The sequence below is a fragment of the Nipponia nippon genome, unplaced genomic scaffold (genome assembly GCF_047370975.1).
Source record: "Nipponia nippon isolate SJK-2023a ecotype South Korea unplaced genomic scaffold, ASM4737097v1 scaffold_2, whole genome shotgun sequence".
Taxonomy (NCBI): domain Eukaryota; kingdom Metazoa; phylum Chordata; class Aves; order Pelecaniformes; family Threskiornithidae; genus Nipponia; species Nipponia nippon.
Window position 1 is genome coordinate 1888432 of NW_028262336.1, and position 12600 is coordinate 1901031.

The 12600-nt window shown below is 42.2% G+C and overlaps 1 protein-coding gene across 2 annotated transcripts in view; it reads left to right on the forward strand.

The window, feature by feature from the left end:
• Positions 1–12600, forward strand: part of MAN1A2 (mannosidase alpha class 1A member 2) — a 139599-nt gene that overhangs the window by 118700 nt on the left and 8299 nt on the right. For both annotated transcript variants that reach the window (XR_015704951.1, XM_009460543.2), the window contains exons 11-12: positions 3783–3955; positions 12018–12133. Coding sequence is in view for 1 of the 2 variants with exons in the window: in XM_009460543.2 (XP_009458818.2) it covers positions 3783–3955; positions 12018–12133 (289 nt within the window). In the remaining variant the exon portion in view is untranslated. The remainder of the gene's footprint in view (positions 1–3782; positions 3956–12017; positions 12134–12600) is intronic.

Below are 12600 nucleotides of genomic sequence, written 5' to 3' on the forward strand. Positions count from 1 at the left end.
ACAGCAAGGTGGTGAGGCTGCGTGCTGAGGGTAGAGAGCTCTCTTCTTCAGATAAACCAACCAGAGCTGTCCTTCCCTGTGTCTTCTCAGCTTTGCTCATAATAAACTGCAGTATATGCCTGGTTTTATAATATTTTAGTATAAAAATACTGCTTTGTGAAGCAACCTAAATTTCCATGAGGGCTGAGCATGAGAAAAAAAAATGCTGTTTCAACGTCCAATCTCAGCAAAATGGAAACAGAATTTCACAGAATAAAAGCACTTCTGGATAAGAAGGGCATTATATTGCCAACTGTCTGCAACCTGTTGCACATATTGCAGGTATGAGGGCCTGTTTAAAAGAAAAAAAGAATTTGATATTTCAGAAAGCTTCAGGCAAATTGAATTCTATATTTGCTACTGTCTTTACAATACTGTTACCATATAAATCATGGAATACCATCCCCTGAAATTCTAGTTTGAAATCATGCTTTCCATATCTTGCATAAATAAATAAACATGGTGACATGACAGATGATTTAGGGTCTAGGACTTCTGGGGTTTCAGATAACTTCCATTGGAGTAACTTTGATCTGGACAGATTTCACCAGTGTGATAATCAATAAAATACTCGTGTCTCGCAGTGACAGTCCACATGCCTATGTAGCATTGAAGTGCTTTTCTGCCATTTGTGGCTGGAGGTTCTTGATGTATTAGGATTTTTTTAAGGCAGTAATAGTATCCTCTCACTGGTTTAGCTTTGCAGTTTTGCACTATGATGTGAAACTGTTTCTCATCTGCCCTCCCTGCCTAGACTACAGCCTATCAGCCCCGTTAATACTCAAATACCTGGATTAAAGGGCGACCGCTGTAGCATTGTAAAATGGCCTTAGATGGTTCTTTGCTTAGAAGACTGCTCCCCGGAAAAGTACTGTGTTCGTAGTAGCTTCTTTACTTTGGTCAGCTGCTAGTAGAAGTGCTGTGATTAATTTTACATCCGTGGTTGCAGACAAAAATTCAGTGAGATTGTCACAACGTGCAGGGGTCACCCATCCGTGGGTGGTACAATGTCTTGGAGCGCCCAATAGCACTAGAAGTAGATATGAGTAAGTAATTACAGGCTTAATGCACCAGCAGGCTACAAAGCAAGAGAAGGTGTCACAGTTTCCATAGGTGATGCATCACCAGAACTGCCTAAAATCCAGCTTCTTTGGGGGATAAGAGTAACACAGCTGACACGGTTTACCTGATTTCCAAAAGGCTTTTTCAGAAGTTCTTTGCTAAGGCCCTTTAAGGATATTAAGCAGCTACAGCATAAGCAGCAAGTACCTGCATGGAGAAAAAAAATGGTTGTAGCATCACAAATAGGGTAGAGGTAAATAGTCAGCTCCTGCAGCGGACGAATGGTGGTTAACTACTGGTACTCCGATATATTTGATACGTATTTATACACAGGTGCACAGGTGAGTATAAATGTATAGTGCATTTATACGCATATGTATAAATGTATAGTATATTTACATTTCATATTTTAATATGTGTATATATGTATACATAAATAAAAATATATACATATACGCACATATATAAACGACCGGGAAAAGGGCAGGAACAGTAAGGTAAGTGTGCTGACAATAACTAATTCAAAAAAGCTATTCAGGATAGCAAGGATGAAAGAAATCTGAAAAATTACACAAGGACCTTATGAGGTTGAGTAATTGCGTAATAAATTACTAAATTAAATTCAGTGTAGTTCAATGTAAAGTGAGGCACCTATGAAAAAATTATTCCTAACCTCACATATAAAATGATGAGCTCTTAACTGACCATTACAACTCAGGAAATTGCTCTTGAGATTATGAAAATGTCAGCTCAGTAGCAGTCAGGAAAAGCAAAGTGAGAAAGAGCAAAATAGAAAATGTCATTATGTCGCTGTGTTAATCTTTTCCACGCTTGTAATGCTGTATTCAGGCTGGTCCTCTCGTTTCACAAAGGATATAGTAGAATTGGAGGAGTTGCAAAGAAAGGCTAGAAGGAAAACTAAAGGTTCAGAACAGTTTCCATTCAAGGAGCAACTGAATTGGGTAGTATTCTTCCGTCTGGAAAAGGGATGTTTTGGGTAAGATACAACAGATTTGCAAAATCACCAGGGGACTGGAGAGAGTGGATAGGAATCAGTTGTTCACTCACTTCTCCAAGACAAGACCTAGAGACTCTTGAATGAGTCTGGTAGGGGCCAAGCTGAAAATGGAAAAGAACAAAAAAGTGGTTCTGCGCCAAGGAGGTGTTAGAGATGTGGAACTCCTTAGCAGACGTTGGTTTGGATGCTTAAGGCTTACACAGGTTTAAGGAAACACTAGCTAGGTACTTGGGAAATAAATCTATTAAGAATTACTGATCACATCAAAAAGTATGTCTAGTTTGGGAGAAGCCTGGAGCTCAAAAAAATCGGAGACTGGTAGAGAAGCTGGAAAAAGGTCTGTCATGTACTTGGCCTGTTCTTCTTCTTCCCCATCCTTGCCTGATTTTGGCCATTGTTGGAGACGTGATACTGGGCCAGACAGAACTTCCATCTGGTCCAGTATGGCCATTCTTATCTTCTTAATTTTGGATAGGTAGAACTCTGTATCTAATCTCATTGATTTTGCAGTAAAATTTGTATTTATTTTTTTTTTTACTGAAACTAGTAAAATGGCCCATTTTGAAAGAAGTGTCATAAACATTGGAGTTTTCTTTGCCATGCATGTGGCTGAAGCAGAGTGGTGCATCCAGAGCTGTACTCCCGTGAAACAAAAAGATTAAGGAACTTTTTTTGGAGATTTTCTGCTGAGGCACGCCCTAGGAGGTGCTCATATTTTTCATTGTAGTATTCTAAGGTTCCCCTTTCAGACTCATGAGACCGTGGTTGATTTGAGCCTCTAGCCCATAGGAATTACATGATTAATTGCTTTGATCATATTGAAAGCTCAAGTGCAGCTTCAAAGTTCAGCACCTTAAAAATTCGCTGCCAAAGGAAAGGGTGGGGTGCAGCTGTAGATAAGGGTGCATTATTTATGTCGAATTTGAGGAATAATGTGTAGCTGTATAATAAAAAAATAACGTAATTGCATCTTCATATTATAGACAGTTTTTCTTCAGGTACCTCCTTCTTACATGAAGAGTCTTCCAGATGCTGGCACAGGGCCATTACAGCTTCCTCTAAGGGCTGAAATAGGGAATCTCTTAGTTCAGAGATTTATTTTCAGGTGTGGTTTTCATTGCCTAGTTGTAAACCCCTTTACTTGAGGATCCCATTACGAAGCACATCAGTTACGGTGGCCTGACGGCACTTCCCTAAACCAGGAGACTCCGGATAAAGATGCAGGTTATTTGAGGTGGTGGCACCTGGTGTTGTGCTAAGATCTTTTCCCGCTCTGCTGGGTGGCATCAAAGGACATCAAAACCTCCGTTGACCCTTTTCTTTTTTTCTTTTGCTTGGAAAGAACTGATGTCGGTCACTTTAATTTTATCCTATAATTGAATGTGTTAATGTGTTTATATTCTTAGCGTTTCATTAGTTTTCAAGAGGATTACTTTACTCCTGTCAAGATAGGTAGTTTTCTCACAGGAACTGGATAAATTATTCATAAGAAAAATTATAGGCCTCAACAATAGGAAATATTTATGAGACTGCTTAAAGACAAGCTAGTTTCTGCTTTTCTCACATGCTTGGGATAGAGCAGTCTCCTAGCCACCCTTCCTGCAAAGACTGGTAAGCAATAAATTGTTTCTTTTTTTTTCCTATTTTTTTTTTTCCTTTGCAGCATTAAAGCTGGGTCCAGAAGCATTCAAATTTGATGGTGGTGTAGAGGCGGTGGCAGTGCGGCAGAATGAGAAGTATTACATCCTAAGACCAGAGGTGATTGAGACCTACTGGTATATGTGGAGATTCACCCACGATCCCAAGTACAGGCAGTGGGGCTGGGAGGCAACACAGGTAAATGTATTAATTATCTGTCAGTAAATTCATTCTATGTGTTTTCCTTTTGTAGCCACTTTCATCTCGTGGTACTGAAACACTTCAAGTGGTAACTGATTTTCACGAGTTGCTGTACACCGGGCTACATATGGGGTGCGCGCAGTCATTCCTGTTTTGCCACTGCTGAATCAGATGCGCAGATGAGGAATGTGTTCAGCATTATACAGCTGATGGATTTTAGGCATGTAAATAGATTCCACTGGTCATGACTCCTACTGTTATCCAGTATCCACAGCCCCCACAGTGATTTATCCTGGGAAATGAAAGCGTGTTATAAATAACTTTAAGCATGTGTTGGCACTCAGATGAAAAGACAAAGCTATTCTTACGGTTCCTTCTTGGTCAGCTCTTAAAACACAAGTGGTAGGACAGCTGTTCTCTGATGGTTTGTAGACTAGATAGCATGTATATACGGATATGTGGGTTGGTATCATGGCTCTTTCTTTTCTTAATTGTCTGTTTGGAAGGAAAAAAATTGCCAGTCAGTTTAGATTTACTCAATTATAACAAAAAAAATGACATCACTAGAAGTAGACCAAAAAGGGAAGTGAGTAAGTAATGGCACATAAGGCAGAACTTAAAAATTGTTGCTAAGGTATTTTGGAGATTATTGCTTTTTTTGTATAGCTGCTTTCCTGGGTTTAAATCTAGTTGTTGTATGTTTTAATCAAATTCCCAAGTGTGAAAATGCTTCTGAGTCTTTCTCATTGGAAATGCTTGTACTGTCTACAGAAGCCCAAATTGATGGTGAGACTCAATGCAGATCTGTGCTCATGGCCTTCCTTCCTTCATCCTTTGTCTGATGGCCATGGATTATGGGCTGTATGAATAACTAGGCTTCATTTTCACATAACAATATAATATTCTAATGGTAAAAATTATTTGCAATCCCCAAAAGACTTCTTTTAAATGCTTCCTAGGGCTGAACTTGGGAGCCTTTTCTGGTCTCATCTTTCTCACTGCTTCCACCTGCTGGTCTGTAGTGGGGTGGTGCAAAACTCATTTGCTGGCCACGCAGTTTCTGGTCATCTTCAAGATCTGAGTGGCCACTGGATTGCTGCAGCTCCTCCACTGTCCTGCTACAGCTCCAGTAGTCTTTGGAAACACAGCTCAGAGCCCGTTTCGGAGATGAGAATAAACACTAAAGATAACAAGACACTAATGATATATTTTTAGTACAGCCAAAGGAGATGAGGGAAGAGCAAACGAGGAGACGAACCAAGAGCCTGGAGAAACTTTATTCTGCAGGTGAAAACCAGTTTTGCTCCAGAGGCAAGAGGCCCAGAAAGAGTACTTGGAGCAAGAGATCTGTTGAGAGGCATGGATCTGTTCATCAGGCAGAAGATAGTTAAGGCAGGTTCAGAATATTTAGCTGAGCTCAGCCCTATCCTTCCCTCAGCGCAGTTACAATCACATAGAAGAGGCCAAGTATTTTAAGATTCTGTCTTAGGCTTGGTTAGGTTTTGCCTTGTAGACTGTTTTGTAATAACCAACACTATGTTCTGGAGAGCGGTTCCACATTTGTCACGTTTGTATTCCAGAATGCATTGCTGCTCTCTCCGAAACATCAAACACTGAGTCACATCATCCCTCCTGTCCCAACTATGCCTGTTTCTAAAATGACAAAAAAGGGATTGAGTAACCTGCTCCTTGCCGGTGTGCGTACTGCGAAGGCTTGCTGATCTAACACCAGCTCCTGTCAGAAGCTATGGCTGGATGATCCGAGCTGAGACTGGGCCTTTGTACTCGGTTAGGATCTGTCTCTTAGGCATACTGCAAAGCATGCCTTTGAATTGCATTTTGTTCGGTTTTCTCCATTTACCTTCATATCTTGGGTCCCCGTTAATGCTTTCAGACCAAACGCTGCCTTCCTCCTCCCCTGCCTCCGATTTTCTCTGCGTGCAGGGTAGGATTTTATTTTATCCTTCTGTCAACCTGCATCAAAGTTGCGTAAATCAAGCAGCCCCTGTCCTTGCGGAGTACCTTTTTTTGCTTGCTTCCTCAATACAGAGTTTCTTTATCCAACATAGCCATAAAATATTTTTGAATTCTTCGTAAATGGTTTTGTGTAGCCCTCCCTCCCACAATTACAGATTTTCTTTCCCCCGCCATCATACTAACACAGAGGCTTGGGAAGCTTTTTGTTCCCCAGGGTTTTCTGTTCCCTGCCTATAGATAATAAGTTCTTGTGTTTAGTCCTCACACCTACTCACTGCTTTCCTTTCTTCCCTACCATACGCAGCTCTGGTTGTGTTTATTCATTTATAAATAGAGAAGAATCTGGTGTGGCACACAGCGCAGTTGGCTAGCTGCTGTTGTGCGACACTGTCTGCATTCGCTTTCCTTTTGCCTTTCAGCCACTGAAGCGTACTTTGAAGTCTGTATTACAGACTTCTCATGGTGAATGATAGTTTCTTCATCAGAAGTCTAGTAGTTCTTTCAAACTTTCGGGGAAATTGAGTTTTGTTTCTGAGTTCTAAATGGTCTTATTTTTCTACGTTGGACCTGGTGTTTGATGACTGTGTTCTTGGTGGTCTCCCTCGTTTGCTGCTTTGAATGGATGAATACATCCCTACCTGAATGGATTTGGATTAGTGCACCGGTATGTTAGAGGTCTGCTTCTATCCTTTTAAGAACTCTTCAGAGATGATCCAGGATACCATTGTAGAACCACCTGGCTTTTAAGTATACTGCATTACTTAAGTTGCTTTAGCGCTCCCAGCCCAGATCTCTCTCTGCCCTTTATCAGGGGGGATTTGCACAGAGGGCTGGATTGTGTGTGTACGCAGATCCTTATACTGTACTTTCTTTATCTATTTCACCATTGGCAGCTGCTTTTTGGCTTTATTATCTAGATTTTTGGACAAAACTTGGGCATTTTAGTGCAGGTGGTGTGCTTTAGCCAAGGCCTGTTCTGTCACATCTCTCCAAATCCGATGCCTGTGGGGAAAAACCAGAAGTTGAATCTTCTATTCCCTCAGGGATCATAAATCCCTGTGACAGGGCCCCTATCTCTTTCCTAATAAAAAAAAGGCTAATTCTCCCTAATACTATACTTAGTGCTAGAGACAACATCCATCCCAGTTGTATCGGGCCAGCCAAATTGGATGATGGTATGCTGGGGGGCTGGCTGCAGTATTACGGAAATACACGTGCAAGATATTCAGGGTAAATACAGAAAATGACTAAAATCCTGTTTAGGCTAATTATTTGAAAGCAATAAGAGCCACCACTGCACAACAGGCATGTAAAGCCAGTTACTGATCTAAGATGTGTGAATGAAGGGTTCAACTATTTGTTGGGGACTTCTGTATCTGACTAAGTAGGATTGCGCCACGGAGGCTGCCGAGTTCGTTCAGAGTTTCTACTTAAAGGGAGAATAATACACAAGACCTCAAGTTCGGGTTAACTTCAGGCAAATTGAGGATTGACAGTAAGATGGAGCAGAAAGACCTACCTATAGCTCTCTACTTAGTGAAGCAAAGTAGACAGAAAAGAGCCAAGCTTAGGTTGGAGGTGAAAGAAACAGGTTCACAGTTCGTGGGTTGGAAGCCGCGAATACCAGAGAGGTGCTTTGGGGAGGTAAGCTGGTGAACAGACGGGCGCAGTTTTTATGAGCGCGTTGTTGGTGTAGTCAAGAAGTCACACATGCGACCGCAAAAACACCCTCGGAGGAATGAGGGAGCTGGGGTCTGATCTAGAGGCACCTCCAGTTGTAGTTCCAAAGACCTTGGATCAACTCTGACCTCCCTGTATGTCCCAGGCTCAGAAATTTCACTTTTTGAGCCGAGACACGTGTATTTGGCAAGAGTGCACTACTGCATTATTCTTCTGTTCTTCTCTTGATTTGAATAAAGGGAACTGGAAAACCCACTTCTTCTGGCAGTTTGTTCCATTATTTAATTACTTGTGCTTTCCCATTTGAATTTGTCTAGTTTCAGCTGTCAAATCACTGGATTTTCCTATGACTTCCTATACCATATTAAAATGTCTTTTGTTCCCCCATGTTTTCTTTCCAAAGAATTTTCATAGGTTGTAATAAGCTTACTACTGAGTCTGCTTAAGATGCTAAACAAATTGTATTGTCTCCCACTGTAAAGCATTTTCTCCAAATGTCTGCACCCACGTCAGTTCATCATCCTTTTTTAAAAATGAATTCTAGAATTGCGTGTTCCAGTTTTGTCTTTATGCACAGCCCTGTGCAATGATATCCCTGCGGCCGGTTACCATCCCCGCCTGTGCGCCTGCCGCGGCATCCCAGCAGGAGCCCGGACCGGACCATCTCATGTGGCCACTGAATTCTTTTCAGTGTCTCTACTTTCCAGGCTAATCTGGTTCTGCAGTTACACAGCCTTTATGTCTAGATTTAGGATTCTGTGACTGGTTATATGAAACTCATTCAGTCTGGGGCCCCGTTCCCGCCAGATTACACTGACTGCTGTTATTTACCTATGTCATTTTTGCCAGCAGCAGTGTTGCAGTGATTGGTAAAACTTCAGGCCGTTCCTTGTGGATTTCTGTGAGAAGCAGCTCTATTTGTTGATGATTTTACATTGCCGGATTGTTCTTAGAGCACTGTCAGGCAGTTTTAAATTAAGATAGTGATATTGGTATGATATAGTGCTGCTTTGTCTTATCATAAAGTCTTATGGTACCATGTCAATTGCTTTAGAAACTGTTAGATTTATTACACCTCTGCAGTTACCTTCATTTGCCAATTTGTAGACCTCAAAGAATGAAATCAAGCTTGTGAGCAAGATAATTTTCTATAAAACCATGCTGATTGGTGTCAATTATCCTCTTATTCTTCTGTTTACAAGTGTTTCTGTCATTGTTTGGGACTAACATCAGGTATACCATCTTAAAGTTATTCAGCCTGCCAATACCTCATAATAATAGCAGCATTACCTTGATACCCTTCCAGTTGCCTAGGACTGCCCTGTATTCTAGGGTGCAATAAGTTTAGCATCATTTTCTCAAGGGAACTGGTCTTCAGCTCTTGAGTGGAAGAGTGTCCAGGTGGCAAAGCAGATGCCTCTGCACCAAGTACTCCGAGATCTGTGTGACGGCACAACACGGCAAATTTCAAGTGCTTTTTAAGCAGCTCGTCTACAGCACCAGACTTTGCAGACAGTGTCCTGAAGTTCTGTACACCCCTGAATCAAGGACAATTTGTTCATCCATATTTGGATGAATAGCTGTATAGCAGGCTTAAAGAGGATTTTTTCCTCTACAGTTCATTACTCTTGCAGTGTCTAGATCTCTGGTCAACTCCGCCTGTCCTGAACTCCAGTCTGGCCAGAGTCTGTCTCCCCAAGGAGAAATTTCTGAAGATACAAGACTACTTGGTAATTGTAAGGGGGGGGACGGAATCAATATAAATCACACATTTTCTTTCTTCAGGCTTCTAGGCCTGCTAGCTTCACCAGTGTTGCACTTAGTTATCCAAGCATGAGACCTCCTCAGCACAGAGCAGGATCTCCGTGCTGTCTGTTACCTACAGCCTCCAGAATAAGCGAGTTGGGTCTCTTATGCTGACTTGGGCTTTTAATTCTTGAGGAGGAAGGAGGTTGTCCTAACAGTGGTGCCATTTGTTCCTTCTTTTCATTTTGCCACCATCACTAGCAAGCTTCTCATGTCCGAGCTGTGGCACGCAGTGCCAGGATTGCTGAATCATTGGCCAGAGGAGCACCTGCAAGGTCAGACTCTGCATGCTAGGAATTCCGGCAAGGCTGTAACCATTGGAGCTCCCCCGCATCTTGCTGTGCTCCAGAGCAGAGCCAAGGTCATATTCTGCCATATTATAAAAAAGGGAATAGTGGCAAGAGGAGGCACTTCTTTCCCTGCCTAGAAAGCAGAAGTGCTTTGGCTCTTGTTTATGCATATAACACCTGCCTAGCAGCTGTAGGACCTGTGGGGAGGAACGTGCAAATGGCTGCATAAACAGCGTATGCATTCTTTCTTAAGAAGTCAGCCAAGCAATTTTTTCTTTTCCTTTTTTTTTTTTTTGTTTGGCTGCCATGTGATAGCTGGCATCACTTGTGGTGTGCAAGGGCGTGCAAAGAGATTGGCATGCGTGTGATGCTGTTCGGATAGATGTGTCGCGTACACCTTTCTCTCCAGAGAAAACCGGGTCAACCCAAATCCCAACATGTGAATAGTCTCAGAGTAGCCATAGCCTGCGCCAGTAACCAGCTCGGAAAAGAATGCATCCAGACGCTTTCTCCTTTTAGGCTCAAGTTCCAACAGAAAAAGGAGCATTTCCGTCCAAACTTGGAGAAAGCTCCGCTTGAGATAAGGAATTACAGCGAGAATTAAATTATGCCAAGGAAGACTGTACCTTTCTTGGCGTAAGCTCAGGCTCTAGAGCCACAGCCATTCCAGTAACATCCTTTTGCCGGTCTCTGCTTTAAAACTCTCGGTCTTCAGAAATTTGAAAGACCTTTGTACAGTTTGGATTAATCTTTGGTCCATGAACAACCTCACGTTTCCACAGGGTAAGGGTGTATACTAGGAGGAGGTTAGCTGTAGTACCTGACGTGCTGTGACTTACTGTCCTAGGTACCTTGCTCATTTGCCTTTTCGCTTTTCCTCCTGATGTCAGTGATGGCATCTCCCAGCATTCTTCATGCATATATCCAATGGAAATTTCTCCTTTGTTTCCCAGTATTTCTAGTATGCAAAGGCTATAGTAAGGACCTTGAAGAGTTAATTTTGATGGAATTTGTTTTCTCTGCATAAAAAGGGACATCATTCAAAACTTATTTGCTCCCCTGCCTTGACTCCCCTCAGCTTCTGTTGAGTATAACTAGCAAAAATCAGAATTAACGAAAACGTGGGCCTAACGCACCATGTGGAGAGAAGCTTCATACAGGCTAATGGGCTGAATCATAGATTACTGAACTACAGGTAGCTACGTTCAGTAGCTGGCAATGACAGACATCCTGAGCCGAACATTTTCCTTCATCACTGTGCCTTTTCTGTCCCTGCATGAATCTATTAAAAGAGTTGGTGTCTGCTGAGGAAGCACTGCCAAAGCAGCGGGGAAGCACAAACAACCCGTGAATCATTTCAGAGTCGTTTCTTTGGGGCTGGTTTTAATGGCTGGTATCCTCGTGTGCTGTAAGGTCGTGCATGTGAGCGGAATAATGAAAGCGTAGGCGAGAGGTGCTCTGAGCTACTAACGCGTTCCTTCCAGTCTCCTCCTCTTCCATTGTGCTTTTTGCAGCACTGTGTTGGAGCTGGCTAGCTGGGTGATTTGTGAATCATGGATCCATTGGCCCCTTTCTGCACGGAATGCTTATGGATTTAAACTTCATGCTTTTAAGATAACGAGCTCTTCTGCAGTCCAGCACGCAAGCTGACTTGAGTTTCAACTGTAGAAAGGGGAAACAGAGAAGAGCACATGTAGGAGATGGAAATGTGGGGAGAAAGCAGCAGCTAGAAGAGTTTGTAAGATGAAATCAACAGTCCCTAAAGATGAGTACAGTATTTTATTCCTGCTTTCAGTAAGTCCCTATGACTAGCTACTAGTCACAGAGTTCCTATAACTCTTCAAACTCTTCCAGCTGCAAAATCCAGGGTCGTTTGTCATCTTCCTATGTACCTCATAGCACATGTTGCATTGATTGACTGATGGACGTTGTACTCGGTGTTACCTATGAGGAGCTCAGAGCAAAAGCCTACCGAGTCCATGTCCTGTCATCCATATCAGTTGCCAGTAAATACCCAGGGAAGAAAGTATTCTTGCCCAGAATACTTTCTTAGCATCTAGCAGTTTGCCAAATGTGGTGTCGTTAGTAGCCGTGGAGGGATTTTGCTTCTGTATGTGTCCGGTCCCTTTTTATTTTTTTTTGGTCAGCGTAAACTGGTAACATCCACAGCATACTCTGACAAGGAGATTCACAACGGAATAACGCATCACGGAAAGAGCTGCCTCCTTTGTTGATCAAGCCTCATCCTTTAACGTTTCCAAATTTTGCTGTACAATGAAATTCTCCTTTTCCCTTCTTCTTTGCAGGCAATTGACAAGTATTGCCGAGTCAGCGGTGGCTTTTCTGGTGTCAAGGATGTCTATTCCTCATCTCCTACATATGACGATGTACAGCAGAGCTTTTTCCTTGCTGAAACTTTGAAGTAAGTTCTCTTCACTCTTGCCTCTCCTTGTAAAAGCTAGCACCTAAATTCTAGAAGAATGTGGTGGCTCAGCAAATAATCTCTTGTCTTCTTGGGGTGGTTTATGGTTTGGGCTTTCTTTTTTCCCCAGCTTTAGGGTCCCAGATCAGCCCATTTTACCAGCAGAAAATACAAGCAGAATTTCCCATACAAGAAGCTTATGCTGAGAGAGCTTTAGTTTCTAAGACTTCTATTTATTTCTGGCATCACAGCAGAGGAGAGGTTATCTCCTTTTAAGATATTCCCTTTGCAAAAGACTTTTTTTTTTAGATATACTGACTTGACATGTGCCATGCTCTGGTACTGTAGAACCTGTTTCTCCTGTGTAATATTTTCAACTCAGTCAAACCAGTAGGACGCCTGTAGTCCACGCTGCAGAAGCTAATGCACTCTGTTGCATATTTGGTTCCGGGTTCAAAGTCATTGGT